The sequence below is a fragment of the Pelophylax lessonae genome (assembly GCF_965119305.1).
Source record: "Pelophylax lessonae genome assembly, chromosome: 3".
Taxonomy (NCBI): domain Eukaryota; kingdom Metazoa; phylum Chordata; class Amphibia; order Anura; family Ranidae; genus Pelophylax; species Pelophylax lessonae.
In genome coordinates, this window is record NC_138770.1 from 117,461,639 (window position 1) to 117,480,453 (window position 18,815).

The following is an 18,815-nucleotide window of genomic DNA, read 5'->3' on the forward strand; positions in this document are numbered from 1 at the left end:
CCCAAACATCCTAAAGAGTTTGCGTTGCATGCCCTGTGTGTGGTTCGGGCGATTCGGGTGTATTTGGCAGCCACAGAATATTTTCGGTGGTCAAACACTTATTTGTGATCACGGGCGGGCCAAGAAAAAGGCTGTCTGCTTCTTCTGCAATATGTTGGCATCTGCGGATGCTTCCTTTGTATGCAAGGTTTTGCAGGATGCTGTTTAGAGGGTATTTTCCCTCTTTGGGGGTGTATTGTTCAGGTTGGGCTCAAGTTGTTTTTTGTTGAGCTCTTGTTTACCTGGTTGGCTATTGTATTCCGCGCGCGCCGCCGGAATCACATGAACTCAGGAGAGCCGCACTGCCATAGTAGGATTACCGTGAGCAGTCGGCTAGTGGTTAATTTTGTGATTTTATATATATAGTATTAATGACCAAGTCTGAATGACTGAGCTCTTTAAACCACTTCAATACTGAGCACTTTCACCCCCTAACTGCCCAGGCCAATTTTCAGCTTTCAGCGCTGTCACATTTTGAATGACAATTGCAACACTGTACCTATATGAAATGTTATAATTTTTTTGAGACCGATAGAGTTTTCTTTTGGTGGTGATTAATCACCACTGGGTGGTATTTTTTGCTAAACAAATAAAAAAAAAGACTGTTAAGACTGTTAAGTTATAATATTTTGCGAATAAATAACTTTTCTTCTTCCCTTATGTGTGCTGATGAGGCTGCACTGAGGAGACCGCACTGATGAGGCTGCACTGATAGGTGGCACTAATGATCAGTGTAAACAATGTGCTGACAGACTTGCCCATTAACGGCTCTCCTTTCTTCCCACAGACGCAGCATGAGAGTAAAGGACTGCCTAAAACCAGGAAGTCTGTTTACATGCGATCAACTGTGATTGGACAAAGCTGATCACATGATAAAAGGCTGCTGTGATTGGCCCTTTATCCAGTGTTGCCAACCGCCCGTAGATTTACGGACAGCCCGTAAAATCAGGGCACTTTTCTCCTGCCCGTAAATGCCCGTAGCAGGAGAAAAGTGCCCGTAAATCTACAGCGGCGGCGGCGGCAAGGTCAGAACTGCGCATGTGCGGCGCGCAGTTCCGGACTCCGGAGATTCCCGAGTTCTCTCGGACTCGCTGAGAAGAGATGCAGGCTCGCACTGCGCCTGCGCCCGCCTCCGCCCCCGCCGTCATTCAAGTCTTCCCGCCGGCCGCCCGCCAGGCGCCACTGCAACTGCGCCAGTGACAGTGTGGAGTGTGGACTTGGAGTGGACTGGACAGGACAGACTAGAAGATGCTGCTGGACGCACGGATCACGGATGGTCTCCAGTCCAGAGTCCCTTGTGAGTTGCTATTGCTAGCTGCCTGTATATACCGTATAAGAGCCTGTAAATCCTGGCTCTTTTCCTCCTCCACCTGTCACTATGCTGCTCCCTGTGAGCTGATTGACACGGCTCCCTTGCTGTGGCTGACATTCCTGTTTTTATATGTAAGTGGATGCTTATTTTATATTAAATAGTCTGCCTGGTGGCTGACATCTTTCTGCACTCCTGAGGCTGGACATTCCCAAGGTGGTTTTTGTGGATGCTGCGTCTAACGTATGGCTGACCAAAAGAAAAGAACCTCTACAAGTTTTTTTTTTTCCCCTTAAGTTTTAAAGTTTTTTCCCTATCTGTTGAACAGACATTGTAAGATTTAATGCTCCTACAGCATATAGTCATTGTGGTTCTGAACTTTACACTTGACGTCATCTGTTATTCCTCTAACAAATTGCCTGCCCTAGCATGACAACACTTCTCAGTATGGTTGTCACCGTAGGGCAGAAAGTTAATGGCAGGGTTACCATGTTAACTGCTTGCGCAGTCCATCCGCCATACTGTAAATAGTCTGTAGGGTGACACCACTAGTCTGAGCCTGCAACTCTGAAACCTCCCTATCACCTCCCCACCTCCAGTCCATAACATTGTCCTCCCTTTCCTTTACCTGTAAGCTTATTAACCACCTCTCCTGATGCCTGAAACATGTTGTGGTGACATCATTGTGAAATGCAATACACAATCTCAGCCTAATCAAGTTCTGCATAGTTATAAAAGCAGCATTTCTGATAGATATTATACATTTTTGAATATTCCTTCATAATATTTACAGGGGGCCAGCAGAGGGTGGTGTTGGGGGATTTAGGTGGGCATAACCAAATTTGCCCATCGTTATAAGGATATCTGACCACCTCCTGTACCATGTCTGCAGTCTCTGACCACCTCCTGTACCATGTCCGCAGTCTCTGACCACCTCCTGTACCATGTCAGCAGTCTCTGACCACCTCCTGTACCATGTCAGCAGTCTCTGACCACCTCCTGTACCATGTCAGCAGTCTCTGACCACCTCCTGTACCATGTCCGCAGTCTCTGACCACCTCCTGTACCATGTCTGCAGTCTCTGACCATCTCTTGTCTTTTATCATGTCTGCAGGGGAGTCTGCAGAGGAGTCAAGAGTGAGAGCGCCGCCGGGATGGGAGTCACTGGAGAAGTCAGATGTGTGGGGCCTGCAAAGTGGAGACCAGAACCGTCTGACTGAGCCCTGCACAGTGCACCTGAGAGGAGGTCAGTGACAGCGCCGACAGACCAGTCTGATGGGGGGGTCACTGATGTAAGGGGGCACTGATATAAAGATCCCTCTATATTAGTAATCCCCCCCCCATATCTTAATGTAGTCACTCTGTGGAAGGTGGTCTCTGGTCACTGATTGCCCCCCACATCAGAGTTCCTGGGGTTCCCCTTTACATCAGAGTCTGCAGGATTCTCCCCTTACAGTGCGAAGGGGAACTCTGCAAACCCTGATGTAAAAGGGAACTCTGATGTAAAGGGGAATGCAGTGGACTCTGATATAAGGCGGTTTCTGGTCACCAGAGCACCCACTTAAATCAGAGTTCCCCCTTAAATCAAGATCTGCAGCATTCCTCTTTATGTCAGAGTTACACTGTAAGGGGAAATCCTCCACACTCTGATATATGGGGGAACGCTGTGCTGGCTGGGTTATATTAATCTGACCTTCATTGAAATGGAGAAATATGGTTTTTGACTTTTGTTTAACCTAAACACCTTGCTAATAGCACTATCTACATGTTTATAGTTTAAGTATTGATATTTGCACGGTTTAGCACTGAAAACAGCCTGTTTATGTACATTTTTGCCATGTCAGTAAAAAATTGGTGCCGTCCGTAAATTTTGGACGTTCTGCCAGTAAATTTCCCTCCGGGGGGTTGGCAACACTGCCTTTATCATGTGCTGTGATCAGCTGTGTCCAAAGCACCCAGCTGTCACAGAGTGTACCAGATGCACGCGTCAGGGGGCACGCGGGAAGTGGGGTTCTAGGATGACATCCATGGACGCCCTCCCAGAACTGGACTACTGTGTTGTAGCTGTCTTTTGGCTATAGCGTGGTCAGGAAGTAGTTTAACAACAACAAGCTCTTCCGCCTAGCAGCACTAGGGTCATTTGTTCAAATCCTAACCATGGCACGACCTGCATAGAATTTGCATGTTCTGCCAGTTTGGGTTTCCTCCAGGTACTCCAGTTTCCTCCCACACTCCAAAGACATGCTGGTAGGTTAATTGGCTCCTTTCTAAATTGACCCTAGAATGTGTATGTATGAATGTGAGTTAGGCACCTTAGATTGTAAGCTCCTTGAGGGCATGGACTGATGTGAATTTATAATATGTAAAGCACTGTGTAAAATGACAGGGCTATATAAGTACCTTTAATCAATAAAAAAAATAAGAACGTTTTTATATGGCATATACAGCACACATAAATCAGCAGTCCAGCTCTCCAGTATTTCAGACACCTCCCTTCTCAGTACTCCAATCAACAAAGCCCATGCTCCCTGAGAGGTGTTGTTGATTGCAGTATTAGGTACCTACTCTCCCGCTTGCTACTGACACGGGGCAACTTAGATGCCACATTATTTACTTGTTATACAGCTTGACTGCATACTAAAACAAGACTTTATCTGGATTGTGTCCCCCCCCCCCCCCCCCCCCCGGGTGCCAGAATAGCTCATTTTGCCATGGAGTATACTGGCTCACAGAATAGTTGCCCCCTCTGTGTACAAGTGACAGGTGAAATTTTGGTAACATTAATCAGATTATCGCAGGCTAATTAACTTTTCTTTTAGGTCCTATAAAAATCCACAAATATATAATATTTCTGTTTCAACAAATGTAAAGTCGTCAATAGTGACTTTAACTATATTGAGACTTACCTTTTTGTTGCAATATTCCAAGTACTGTTCTAGAAGCCATCTCCTCCTCCTCTCTATGTCTTCGCTGGTTTGGCTATCTATGTAGCGCTCAATGGTTTTCTGTAGTGGTTCAGCCACACGTTCCGTCCACCTCTTATGCTGCATCTCCTTCCTCCGCAGATCAGAGCTCTCTGCCTGTTTCACATACTCATCCAGACACTAACGCACACAAAAAAAATGTATATAAATACACTCTAGTCTTTCATTTTATTTCAATACAAGGAGCCAATTACAGTATATCTCTAAATGTACCCAGTGAGCGTTGTACCCCCTTTCCTCGCAATGCCAGAGGAGCTAATATAGAGTCCAGTAATTGGTGTCCGTGCCTAACCCCTCCATTACATCATGGTGACCAATGACACAGCCTGCATTGTGGGAGCTAAGCCTTATTTTTTCCTGGCTCAAATCAGCTGCACTGTGCTATTAAAAAAAAGGAAAGAGTGTACAGTACAGACATGTACTTTTTACAAGATATCTACACATGTGTTGCAGGCAGGGGGCAATGAAAAGGTGCTTTTCACAGAAAGGATTGCAGTTTTTTCTGAAGCTACAGTGGGGTAATTTATTATAGCTTAATACTGGACTTCATAAAGTATCTACACACACAGGTGCAGGGCGGGATGGCAGATCGGAAAAAAACTCAGCCAGATTGGGCACTGCAGCAGAAGAGGGAGGGGGGGGGGGTTTGAGGAGGCAGGGGGTTCTAGAATGCAGGACCGGCAGTGGGGAAAATAATTATTTGATTCCCTGTAGATTATGTAAGTTTACCCACTTACAAAGAAATGAAGGGGCTATAATTGTTATCATAGGTGTATTTTAAATGATAGAGACCAATATAGATAAATTGAGTTGCAGTTCAGTGAGTAAAATTAGTATTTGATCCCCTACCAACCAACAATAATTCTGGCTCCAACAGACTGGCTATAGTATTGGCTCATGTGGTCCACAGATTAGTCCGGTCAATTGCTCCTAACGACAGCTTTCTTCCATTCAAACCCACCATCATAGCCAAGACCAAACAGCTGTCAAAGGACGTAAGGGACAAGATAGTAGACCTGCAAAAGGCTGGAATGGGCTACAAAACCACCAGAAAGAAGCTTGGTGAGAAGCAGACAACTGTTGGAGTGATTTTTTTACAAATTGAAGAAATACAAAATAACCGATTTCACCTCTTGGGCTAAGGATGATCATGAGAAAAGTGAGGCATCAGCCCAGAACTACATGGGAGGAACTTGTTAATGATCTCAGGGCCATTAGGACCACAGTCACCAAACAAACCATTGGTAACACAATACGCCATGAAATAAAATCCTGCAGTGCCTGCAAGGTCCCCCTCCTCAAGAAGGCACATGCACAGGCCCATCTGAAGTTTGCCAATGAACATCTAAATGATTCAGAGAAGGATTGGGGGAAAGCGCTGTCAGATGAGACAAAAATTGATCTCCTTGGCATTAACTCGACTTGCCGTGTTTGGAGTAAGAAAAATGCTGACTACGACCCTAAGCACACCATCCCTACAGTCAAGCACGGAGGTGGAAACATTATGCTTTAGGGTTTCTCTGCTTGGGTTTATTGTGTCTGTATCATTTAGAATACACCTATGATAAAAATTATAGACCCTTCACTGCTTTGTAATTGGGCAAACTTATATATCTGCAGGGGATCAAATAATTATTTTCCCCACTGTATAACCTGTACTGCTAAAGGAGTTCAAAGCTCATGGAGGAAGTGGTGTACTTTGGCCTTTTTGCTTAGGTACAGAAGGACCTTGTCCCTTCACTGCATAATTGCTAAATATTATTTGAATGCATAAAATGTAAATGGTCTTCAAAGAGGACCTAACAACAACAACAACACATGAAAAACCTGACTTTGGGTTACAACTCTATTACCATCTTTTTTGACATGTCCAATAATCTAAGCATTTTCTTGTCCCATTTCCCAGCATGCACCGCACACTTTGACACAGTTTTGCTCTGTGCTCACATATTTTTACTTGGAAATTATGGAATGGAATTATGGCTCTATTTCCTGCAGTTCTAACTACATGTTACCTGGTTATAGTGATTTTCTGCATCCAACACACACTGTGTCTTTGCACTGATCTTCTCATTTTCTGCATCAATTATTAGCTAAAAACAAAAAAAAAATGGGAAAAAAATCAAGTTTGCCAAAAAGAAAAAACAATCAAGCAACAATAGAGGAATTCAATAGCAGAAGAACCGCTGGCTTATGGCAGCAGAAACCACAATGATTATGTTCCAAATGCAGTAAACCAGAGCAACCAATCAGATGAAAGAATATGAATTCTGTTTTGTTTTTTATTATTTATTTTAAAAAAAAAATCAGGATACAGAGAACATACTAAACAACCACAGGTAGTAAGAAGTTCCATCACTCCAGTATATGTAACCAAGATTAATTCTGATTTCAGCAGTGTCTGCCCTATCGCTGCTGCTCATCTGTTAACCTGATGCTGTGCTGGTGTGGGGAATGCTCTTAGATACCCAAAGTAGAACTCCAGGATTTGCAACACTTTTAAAAATCTGCTGGCCTATAAGGGGTTAAGTCCAACACGCTGTATGCCACTTCATGGACGTACAATCAGATCCATAAATATTGGGACATTGATACAATTCTAATCTTTTTGGCTCTATACATCACCACAATGGATTTGAAATGAAACAAACACGATGTGCTTTAACTGCAGACTTTCAGCTTTAATTTGAGGGTATTTACATCCAAATCAGGTGAACGGTGTAGGAATTACAACAGTTTGTATATGTGCCTTGCACTTTTTAAGGGACCAAAAGTAATGGGACAGATTATCAATCATAAATCAAACTTTCACTTTTTAAAACTTGGTTGCAAATCCTTTGCAGTCAATTACACCCTGAAGTCTGTAACGCATAGACATCACCAGACGCTGGGTTTCATCCCTGGTGATGCTCTGCCAGGCCTCTACTGCAACTGTCTTCAGTTCCTGCTTGTTCCTGGGGCATTTTCCCTTCAGTTTTGTCTTCAGCAAGTGAAATGCATGCTCAATCGGATCCAGGTCAGGTGACTTGTCCATTGCATAACATTCCACTTCTTTCCCTTAAAAAACTCTTTGGTTGCTTTCGCAGTATGCTTCAGGTCATTGTCAATCTGCACTGTGAAGCGCCGTCCAATGAGTTCTGAAGCATTTAATATGAGCAGATAATATTTCCCGAAACACTTCAGAATTCATCCTGCTGCTTTTGTCAGCAGTCACATCATCAATAAATACAAGAGAACCAGTTCCATTAGCAGCCATACATGCCCACGCCATGACACTTCCACCACCATGCTTCACTGATGAGGTGGTATGTTTGGATTATGAGCAGTTCCTTTCCTTCTCCATAGTCTTCTCTTCCCATCACTCTGGTACAAGTTGATCTTGGTCACATCTGTCCATAGGATGTTGTTCCAGAACCGTGAAGGCTTTTTTAGATGTTGTTTGGAAAACTCTAATCTGGCCTTCCTGTTTTTGAGGCTCACCAATGGTTTACATCTTGTGGTGAACCCTCTGTATTCACTTTGGTGAAGTCTTCTCTTGATTGTTGACTTTAACACACATACACCTACCTCCTGGAGAGTGTTCTTGATCTGGCCAACTGTTGTGAAGGGTGTTTTCTTCACCAGGGAAAGAATTCTTCGGTCATCCACCACAGTTGTTTTCCGTGGTCTTCCGGGTCTTTTGGTGTTGCTGAGCTCACCGGTGCGTTCTCTCTTTTAAAGGATGTTCTAAACAGTTGATTTGGCCACACCTAATGTTTTTGCTATCTCTCTAATGGGTTTGTTTTGTTTTTTCAGCCTAATGATGGCTTGCTTCACTGATAGTGACAGCTCTTTGGATCTCATATTGAGAGTTGACAGCAACAAATTCCAAATGCAAATAGCACACTTAAAATGAACTCTGGACCTTTTATCTGCTCCTTGTAAATGGGATAATGAGGGAATAACACACTCCTGGCCATGGAACAGCTGAGAAGCCAACTGTCCCATTATTTTTGGCCCCTTAAAAAGTGGGAGGCACATATACAAACTGTTGTAATTCCTACACCTTTCACCTGATTTGGATGTAAATACCCTCAAATTAAAGCTGAAAGTCTGCACTTAAAGCATATATTGTTTGTTTCATTTCAAATCCATTGTAGTGGTGTATAGAGCCAAAAAGATTAGAATTGTGTCGATGTCCCAATATTTATGGACCTGACTGTAACTCTTTCATTTACTATTTCCATTTTTATTAAGCACTGAGAGTACATCTATCACTATACTTCCGGCACTCCAACACTGGATCTTCAGGTCTCTGATACAGCAGCTGCAGAGTAATTTGTAGTTGTTCTGCCCGCCCCTTCTCTCCTCTTAGCCAATCATGGAAGGCTTTGGATTATGTGAACCTATACCCAAAATACAAAGTATTCTTTGAATGGACAGTGGAGTGGAGGGGCAGGTGGTGCTGCTTCTATGTAGCAGAAGGCATCTCTCTTGTAAGAGCACTGGGAGTAAAGAGTTCAGTAAAATCCTAATTAGTAAACTGATAAATTCACAAAGTGGAATATATCTTTTTGGCCTTAACCCCTAATAGGTCAGCATAGTTTTTGAAAGAGTAGGTAGCAATTGGAAACTTGTCAGGTTTCATTGCTGTCCAGTCCACATTTGGGAGATTCACCCTCTTTATATGTCCTGGTGACCTTTACCACCTCTTCCTGATGCAGTCTCAGTGATGTATAATAAAAGTAGAAAGATAGTTTGGTATAGACATGGCAGGTGAAAAGATTTAGAAAGTCAAGTAGACAGATTATGCTGGCGAAAAGTGTAAAGAGAAGCCGTTAAGATTCTTCTTAAAAGAATAAATGTCTGAGCTCTTCTGTGTTATTACAACTTACCTGGACATAAGGCTTGTATGCTAACCAGTCCCCAGTTTTACGCAGGGAAGTGGTAGAGAGACTTCTGGTTTCAGGACGTGATGGGAAGATTTTCTTGGGCAGGAACGAGCTGTCATCACTCGGAGATGATTTCCTGAAAGTCACCGCCTGGCAAAGAATATGCCATTATGAGCCAGGTTAATAAAAGTACAGGAATGTATAGTAACCTATTCATCATCATATACTGTAGCAGCAATTTTTTTTTTTGTTCCAAACAACTTTATTGGAAATAATGCAGGTTTGCAGAAACGCAAAAAAAAACCCAACATAGGTATGAGAAGGAAATAAGTAATCAAACTATCCAAACATAGTGACAATCTTTGGTCTGCTTCATAACCATTGGTTGTGTTTCATATGATTGTGACCTCTAGTATCAATTGGCTGATGACACAGCAAAGAATGCTTATACAAACAATGAACATGAATAATATAAATTTCACTAGAATAAATCAAGGTGCATCAGTTAATATGATGCGGATTATAAACTGTATGTGCCAAAGGCATGCTAAATAGGAAGATTTGTATATGGTTTCAGAGATATACAAGATGACACAGTTCCCAGTGTGTATTGACGTTTTTCATTGCTCTAATTTTTATGTACCTTATAACTGTTATTGATCCGCCATGTTTGGCACACTATTTTCTGTTGTACTGTACTATGTGCTTTGCTGGACAGCAAAATAAAAATGATAAATGTAAAAATGAAGGTTTGTATATAGAGTGTGGTTTGGAAGGACTGGTAATAGCTCACTCCCGAAAAGAGGAAAGGCATGCTTTGTATTGGAAGGAATGTGCAAAACAATGGCCAATGGGCTCTTCTATCTTGTGTATTGGTCCGGAAGTTAAACTATAACCAGGATTGTTATAAGGGAATGTTGGTTTAAAGCGGGATTAGAATTGCAGGGGAAAGGCGTAAGGTTAGGGAAGGTAGTAGGGAGAGGAAATGGGTAATGAACGGGAGTTCTGGAAGGTCCTCCGGCCAAGGTCTCTTTAGTCTAATTCCATCCACTAAGGGGGACGGGGTATGAAAGTTTATCGTACGGAATAGAAAAAGTCAGTTGGGTATTTCAGTAAATAGGCACGTGATGCTGTCTTAAGGCGTGTTCACTGCCTGGGCAAAGTCGGCTGTCGTTTGGAAATGAAGCCATCCTGACCATACATAAATAAATCTGGAGGGGGAATCATGTGCTGTAGAGATGAAGATGAGTTCTTCTATTTCCGCAATCTTGTTGATTCGCCTGAACTATTCTATAAGAGAGGGAACTTTTGACAAGCCCCAATGTACGGGGATGCACATTTTGGCCACATTTACCAATTGCATTGCAAATGGTTTAGGATATCCCCATGGGAGGAGAGCAGAGTGATGGAGAAGGAATTGTGCTGGGGTAAATTTGAGAGTATGTGTTGTCACGTGCGCAATCGTGCTATGTACTCTGACCCAAAATGGATGGATTAATGGGCAGTCCCACCAGATGTGTAGGATGGTGCCAACTGCACTGTGGCAATGCCAGCAATGGTCAGAGATTGAGGAGTCAAATGTGTGTAGTAGAGCAGGAGTTCTGTACCAACGTGACAACAGTTTGTAGTTATTCTCCTGAATGGAGACATTTACTGAGCCTTAATGGATATTATGATAAATGAGTTTCCAATCATCATGTGAAAAATCAAACCCGAAGGCTTGAGCCCAGGCTCTGCATGCTTTCCCTGAGTCTGAGGTTCGGTTTGCCCAGAGGAGATTGTATATCGTAGAAATGACTTGTGTTTGGGGAGAGGTTTTAGAGCAGAGGTTCTCGAAAGCAGTAAGGGTTCTGACCGTTACAGGAGTTCGAGACACTGAGCAGAGAAAGTGGCTCAGCTGAAAATACTCCTATAAGGGTGGATGGGCTACTTGGCCATCTGTTGTCTGTATGATTATATTTAAATAGTCGGCCTTTATCGAAGAAATGGTGTGCTCTTAACTCCCCATCGTGGCATACTCCTGCCAGGAAGGAGCAAGCCATCCCTGGTTAAAAGTCTGGGTTCATGCGGATAGATGTCATGGGCCCCGGAGTCGAGGATATGTCAAGTTTTTTTGCAAGCTGTTCCGAAGCAAGAGTGTTGGCTCAAAAAACGGATGATTTAACACGGATTTGGGGACATTACGACCTGTGACAGCCATTGAATAGTGTTCAGGGGTAATGAAGGAATTCTTTTACTCTGCCTATATTAGTAAGTAACTCAATAAATAAGTCCTGCAAAAGTATTTCTTATTAACTTACTAGTAGTTAGTTACATTAAACTTGGCTTGTTCTATATTGTTGAAGGTGATTCACCATTCATCAAAGTATCTTTATCAGTTCTTTTGAGTTTCAGGAACATACCCCCAGTATCAGTTATGTAACAATAGTCATAGCAGCTCACACACCCCTATTGGGTCTAGGGTAGGAGGGAGCCCCATTAATGGGGCTGTTAGGAAAATAAACTGTTACAATTCCCATATGGAAGGGCTGGCTTAAGTCCGATCTCAGGATTGCCAATCACAGATCCCCCTCTTTGCAGTAAGAAGCATTTGTTTAGTTGGCAGGATCATTTATTGCCCTGGGAACTTCTGCTGAAGACTGAAACCAACCCTGTATGACTATTACAGTCATAAATCCCAGAGTCTCTCCTCTTCTAAAACATTATAGGGCAGAAGAAGAAGTTTCTATTAGAGATATAGAGTATTTGTGTGCAAGGGCATTATTTGGTCATAAAATATAATTATGGTTAAAACATTACTGCAAAATTGCTGAAAAAACAAATTCTACAGCTTCCTACAGCTAACAAAACTGGCGTTTTTATACCGTCCAGTGTGCATGAGGCCTTAACATTGTTCCTGCAACTGTACATTTTATTCAAAACACTGGTTTCTAGTATTTTGAATATGTTGACAGCTTTCCTGCTGCCTGGATTTTAATTAAGCATACTTTATGTTAAGATCAAATACTAGTAATCAGAGTTGACACTACCAGCTGATACTAAGAGAGTTATGCAAATTAAAAGCCCCATCAAAATTTTGTTATGGGGCCCCATGATTCATGTTTGCATTCCAACTCAGATATTATATACACATAGGCAACCTCTTCCCCTTAATCCAATCATGGTATCCTGAAATGTGTCATGGCAGATATGGATTGCCCAATATTTCACACCTTCAGCCATGCAACATAAAGAAGTAACACATGCCCCAGACTTTGTGGCCTCATAGTCATTAGATTTTGGAATTAAAACAGGCTGCTACAGCCTCCAGTCAAGTTCAATCAATATCTACGTTGACACACTTCTTGATGCCCTACTAACTGTACTGCGGTGACGAGTTGCCCATGTGGGTATAAAGTGGGGGATATTCCCAACACTCAGAACCAAGGAAGCCACTCAGATGAATGGAGAAATGTATTCAACATTACAGAACAATTCCAAATGAATATGATTATTACTAGGTAAACCATAACCTGGTTACGTTAAAATCCATCGGGCAGTGACTCCCATCTTAACTTTGTTAAACAGCTATAGCCATCAAAGAATCTACAACATCCAACAATATTCTGGGAGTTTATGATGCCTTCCCCACCCCGCTGGGTGCTATGGTTTCCTAAATCAGCCCCTATGCCACTACAGGACACAGTAATGACATAGTTGCCATGGATGGAACCACAGCACCCAGTAGGGAGCCAAGTGTCTGACACTCCCAAAAGTGTGTTGGATGCTGAAGGTTCTTTGATGGCCATAATTCTTCAAGAAGATAGGAGTCACCTTCTGCAGGACAGGTAAGTATTATTGATCTTTTTCCAGCAGGATGCTTTTATTAAAAAAAAAAAAAAGCCTACAGAGTTGCTTTAAAGGAGAGAACAACCCTATAGCCTAGAGCAGTCAGGAAGAACAAGTTAAAGTACAGTAACATAATACCTGCAAGGATCATTGGAATCAGGAACTGCTGCAAACAATTACAATTCTTTATGAAGGTAAGACAAAGAACAATATATATCTATATACATACACATACATTGTATTTCAGGACAGGTATGGACTTGCAGAGAAATAAGTCAATAATATTCTTTGACCTGAAAAGTCATCACAGAAAGAAAATCGTAAGGCACCCACTGACAAGCAATGTCGATTTTGTTCCCTCTGACATCAGTCTCATTTTAGTCAATTGTGTCTTACTGTCACCCGATAGCAGAGTGTCCCAGCTTCTCATGTTCCACACTCTGTCTGCTTGGAATATTATATGCTTACGTCAAAATAATTGCCCTAATGCCACTGCATTTTGCTTTCCTATTAAAAAAAAATATATATATATATATATATATATACAAACACAGTATCTCACAAAAGTGAGTACACCCCTCACATTTTGGTATATATTTTTTTTAGATCATTTCATGTGACAACACTGAAGAAATGACACCTTGCTACAATGTAAAGTAGTGAGTGTACAGCTTGTATAACAGTGTAAATTTGCTGTCCCCTGAAAATAACTCAACACACAGCCATTAATGTCTAAACCGCTGGCAACAAAATTGACTACACCCATAAGTGAAAATGTCCAAATTGGGCCCAAAGTGTCAATATTTTGTGTGGCCACCATTATTTTTCAGCACTGCCTTAACCCTCTTGGGCATGGAGTTTATCAGAGCTTCACAGGTTGCCACTGGAGTCCTCTTCCACTCCTCCATGATGACATCACGGAGCTGGTGGAAGTTAGAGACCTTGTGCTCCTCCATCTTCCATTTGAGGATACCCCACAGATGCTCAATAGGGTTTAGGTCTGGTGACATGCTTGGCCAGTCCATCACCTTTACCCTCCGCTTCTTTAGCAAGGCAGTGGTCGTCTTGGAGGTGTGTTTGGGGTCGTTATCATGTTGGAATACTGCCCTGCGGCCCAGTCTCCAAAGGGATGGGATCATGCTCTGCTTCAGTATGTCACAGTACATGTTGGTATTCATGGTTCCCTCAATGAACTGTAACTCCCCAGTGCCGGCAGCACTCATGCAGTCTCAGACCATGACACTCCACCACCATGCTTGACTGTAGGCAAGACACACTTGTCTTTGTACTCCTCGCCTGGTTGCCCCCACACATGCTTGACACCATCTGAACCAAATAAGTTTATCTTGGTCTCATCAGACCACAGGACATGGTTCCAGTAATACATGCCCTTATTCTGCTTGTCTTCAGCAAACTGTTAGTGGGCTTTCTTGTGCATCCTTCTGGGACGACAGCCATGCAGACCAATTTGATGCATGGCTGTCGTCCCAGACATGGGGGCTAATTGTGCTCAATTTGGACATTTTCACTTAGGGGTGTACTCACTTTTGTTGCCAGTGGTTTAGACATTAATGGCTGTGTATTGCGTTATTTTAAGGGGGCAGCAAACTTACACTGTTATACAAGCTGTACACTCACTACTTTACATTGTATCAAAGTGTTATTTCTTCAGTGTTACATGAAAAGTTATAATAAAATATTTACAAAAAGGTAAGGGGTGTACTCACTTTTGTGAGATACTGTATATGTAAATACAGTATATATATATATATATATATATATATATATATATATTGTCCAAGGCCCTTATAGGCCTTTCAAACTGACGTTACCCTTTTTGTAGACCATTACGGTCACATGACCATTATATTAAAAAATAATAACTAAAAACCTCTTCAGTTAGACTACACCTTCAGTGGGGACAATGGATGCCTATTATTTTATCTATCAACTATAATGTGACCTGACCAGGCCCTACCCTGCTTGGTTGTGATGTTGGATTCGCCCACAATGGCACGGTCCCCTTTTTAATGATGGTCATAAAATCAACAGTGAGGTTTATTCACATTCTGTAACCAGCCACACTTCTTATTTTAAAGTCCACACTGACAGCATGCTTGTTGGCAACCCTTGTATAACTGACTAATCTACACAACGCCATCTCTACTAGGTGGAAGTGTGCCCCTTTTCGGAGTCACTCAGCCATCTGTAGAATCTGATCTTTCTCATTATTCAAGTATGTTTTAGAGCACAGCTATAGAAAGAGCCAGAAAGGCTGGTGATCTAGCTTGACACTTACCACTATAATGATTGCATATCCAATAAATGAAATACTTTTTTTTTTTTTTAAGTATTGAACATATAATACATTATTAAAGAAAATACTACATATTTGGTTCGTATTTCTGTTGGAGCAGGTTTTGTCTTTTAGTAATAAATATGCCCATACACACACCGAATATGTGTCAAGAAAGTTGGATTTGTTCTTAATTGATAAAAAGCATATGTACATGTTTGCCCTGACTTTCCCACCTAATACGATCCGGGAACGTCTGATCCCATTTCATTTATTGCTTATCAATGATTACCTCAAAGTGTATCTAAATCTTAAAACAAAAATGTAACATACAGCAGCATACCAGTCCTTAGATGTTATGGCTGCATTAGTGTCTTTATTCAGGCTTTTTCCCCCTTTATTCTCCATGGGTGATACTGTAAATAACTTCCTTCCTGCCCCTGGGTAGCTCCACTCACTTCTCCATAGAGGGAGTCGTGGTCCACAGTCCACAGGCTGGACTTCAAACATGTCTTCCTTCGTTCATCTTCCATACATGGGGGATGATGGGATTAGTAGTTTACACAAGAAAGATACAATTGTTTTGTTTATAATCTGCTTACAGTAACAGCTCATTTCGATTTTTCGTACGAAAATTCCCGAAGGGACAAACTCCAAAATTCTTCTCGTACGGGAACAGAACAATCGATTTTCATTACGTGCCAGTTCAAATTTGTGCGATCACAGAGATTGCATGTAATTTGGTGCGCACTGCTCCTAAAATCACATGCGATCTCTGTGCGGTGCAAATTCAGCATTACAGTTTGTATCGCGGATTTCTCACCCGCAATCGCACTGAAACACGGACATGACCCTTTTTTTGGTCCGCAGCAGAATCGGATCACATGGTGGTTCACACTTGTGCGATCCGATTCTGTGAGAACTTTCAGATCGCACTGCGATATGCAATCTGATCTGGGGGTGTTGTTAACTTTTAAGTGACACCCCCTGCGTATCGCATATGGCAGTGTGAACTGCCAGGGGTGTGGATGCGATGCGGGAACACGCTATATATTCGCAGCGTTCCCGCATCGCAGAAATGTGAACCGGCACTTAATGTGTACCATTTTTGTACGATTTTAATACAAGAAAAATCAGAAAAGAAAGACTGATCCTGATCATAAACAATAAACAACAACAAAAAAAAGCCTTTATCATACGGGAATTTTTGTAAGAATTTTCGTTCATCAGTTCCGATTTGCTGTGAAACCTCGAGGAAAATTGGACGATCGTTCACCCGATTTTCTTACAGTGTGTACCCCACATAACCAAGGACACTGCATTCCTGGCAAGATCAACAGATCATTTTCTGTACTTGCTGAAAAAAAGAAAATGAATGCAGCCATCACATCTTAGGATTGGTATTCTGTATATTACATTTTAGTTTTAAGGTTTAGCTACCCTTTAGCACTCAGTGAAAAAACACCAAAAGTTTGAAGTTTCCCTGTTCAAAGCTTTATTTGTTCTTGTCCAGGAAGACCAGTCTGACCTACTGAACCCGAGAAAATGACAATGTCCATTGCAGGTTTGTATTCTGCCTAAAACACATAGAACAATGGGAACAGTTCATCAACACTGACCTTAGCATGTTCCGGGGCAGGTAGCAGGTCTTTAGGAAGATGTGAGGTCTGCAGTGTGATAACACCTTCCTTTAGCGTCCCTCTGCATGCCGACGTCATCTCACTCCTGGGTAATGCCATCTCTGCAAGAGGTAAGACATATTCATGAGCTTTTTCCGATATACACTATATTGTCAAAAGTTTTGGGACGCCTGCTGTTTCACGCACATGAACTTTATTGGCATCCCATTCTTAGTCCGTAGGGTTCAATATTGAGTTGGCCCAACCTTTGCAGCTATAACAGCTTCAACTCTTCTGGGAAGGCTGTCCACAAGGTTTAGGAGTGTGTCTATGGGAATGTTTGACCATTCTTCCAGAAGCACATTTGTGAGGTCAGGCACTGATGTTGAATGAGAAATCCTGGCTCGCAGTCTCTGCTTTAATTCATCCCAAAGGTGTTCTATCAGGTTGAGGTTAGGACTCTGTGCAGGTCAGTTAAGTTCTTCCACCCCAAACTCACTCATCCATGTCTTTATGGACCTTGCTTTGTGCACTGGTGCGCAGTCATGTTGGAACAGTTGGGAGCATACAACTGTCCAAAATGTCTTTGTATGTTGACACATTAAGAGTTCCCTTCACTATAACTAAGGGGCCAAGCCCAACCCCTGGAAAACAACCCCACACCATAATTCCTCCCTCCACCAGTCCTGACCTCAACCCGATAGAACACCTTTGGGATGAATTAGTCTTGTCCACATCAGTGCCTGACCTCACAAATGCGCTTCTGGAAGAATGGTCAAACTTTCCCATAGACACACTCCTAAACCTCGTGGACAGCTTTCCCACAAAAAAGAAAGTTAAAGCTGTTATAGCTGTAAAGGGTGGGCCAAATCAATAATGAACCCTACGGACTAAAACTAGGATGCCATTAAAGTTCAGGGATGGCAATCAGGGCTTAGGGAGCCTGCCAGTGGTGCCGCCCTCCCTATCAGCGCTGCCCACCAGTGCCCATTATTGCCATCTATCAGCGCTGCCCACCAGTGCCCATTATTGCCCACAGTGCTGCCTATCAGTGCTGCCGATCAGTGCCCAACAATGCTGCATATCAGTGCTACCTATCAATGTCGCATATCAGTGCCCATCAGTGCTGCATATCAGTGTCCATCAATGCGGCCTCATCAGTGCCTGTCAGTGCGGTCTCATCAGTGCAGGGAAAAACGTATCTATTTACAAAATTTTATAACATAAACAAAAAACTTTTTTTTTTTCAAACTTTTCGGGCTTTTTTTATTTGTGTACCAAAAAATAAAAAACCTTGCGGTGATCAAATACCACCAAAAGAAAGCTCTATTTGTGGGGAAAAATGACATAAATTTGGTTTAGGTACAGTGTTGCATGACCGCGCAATTGTCATTCAAAATGCAACACCGAAAATTGGTCTGGGCAGGAAGGGGGTGTAACTGTCCTGTATGAAAGTGGTTATACAATTGCTGGTTATTACAGCAACAATAACTCGGTGTAGTTGGTTGGGGCCCCTCAGAATACCTGGGCCCCCTACATGTGTATGGGCTGTCCCTCCCCATGGCTGCCCTTAGTATATATAATGAGCAGTGCTGAGCTGTGGTATGGAAGCTCCCTACACACAGTCTGCATTGACTTTCCTTCCCTCCTACAGAAGTATTCATCTGATATACTGTAAAGTGTATAAATATGCTATTATAATGGTGACAGCTCTCACCTCTCACCGCTCTGTGTCCATCCAACACTGACCCAATGGATTCCGCACTTCGGACAATCAGGGCGGGGCCACTGCATTCCAGGAACCTTATTTGCTGCCCAGGCAATATACGATCCCGCCCATATTCAAAGCCAGCCGCTTGATAGGCTGGG

At 42.5% G+C, this 18,815-nt stretch overlaps 1 protein-coding gene across 2 annotated transcripts in view; it reads right to left on the reverse strand.

The window, feature by feature from the left end:
- The window catches only part of LOC309548892 (protein FAM228B-like), a 43,264-nt gene extending 24,499 nt beyond the window's left edge, over window positions 1-18,765 (reverse strand). Inside the window, exons 1-5 of one of the 2 annotated variants that reach the window (XM_082248820.1) lie at window positions 18,664-18,765; window positions 16,947-17,068; window positions 9,207-9,353; window positions 6,348-6,425; window positions 4,255-4,452 (exon numbers count right to left, since the gene is read on the reverse strand). In XM_082248820.1, the coding sequence (XP_082104946.1) occupies window positions 4,255-4,452; window positions 6,348-6,425; window positions 9,207-9,353; window positions 16,947-17,066 (543 nt within the window). In that variant the 5' untranslated portion in view covers window positions 17,067-17,068; window positions 18,664-18,765. Of the gene's footprint in view, window positions 1-4,254; window positions 4,453-6,347; window positions 6,426-9,206; window positions 9,354-16,946; window positions 17,069-18,654 lie in introns of both variants that reach the window. The other variant, XM_082248821.1, reaches the window with a different exon arrangement.
- Window positions 18,766-18,815: the final 50 nt, after the last annotated feature.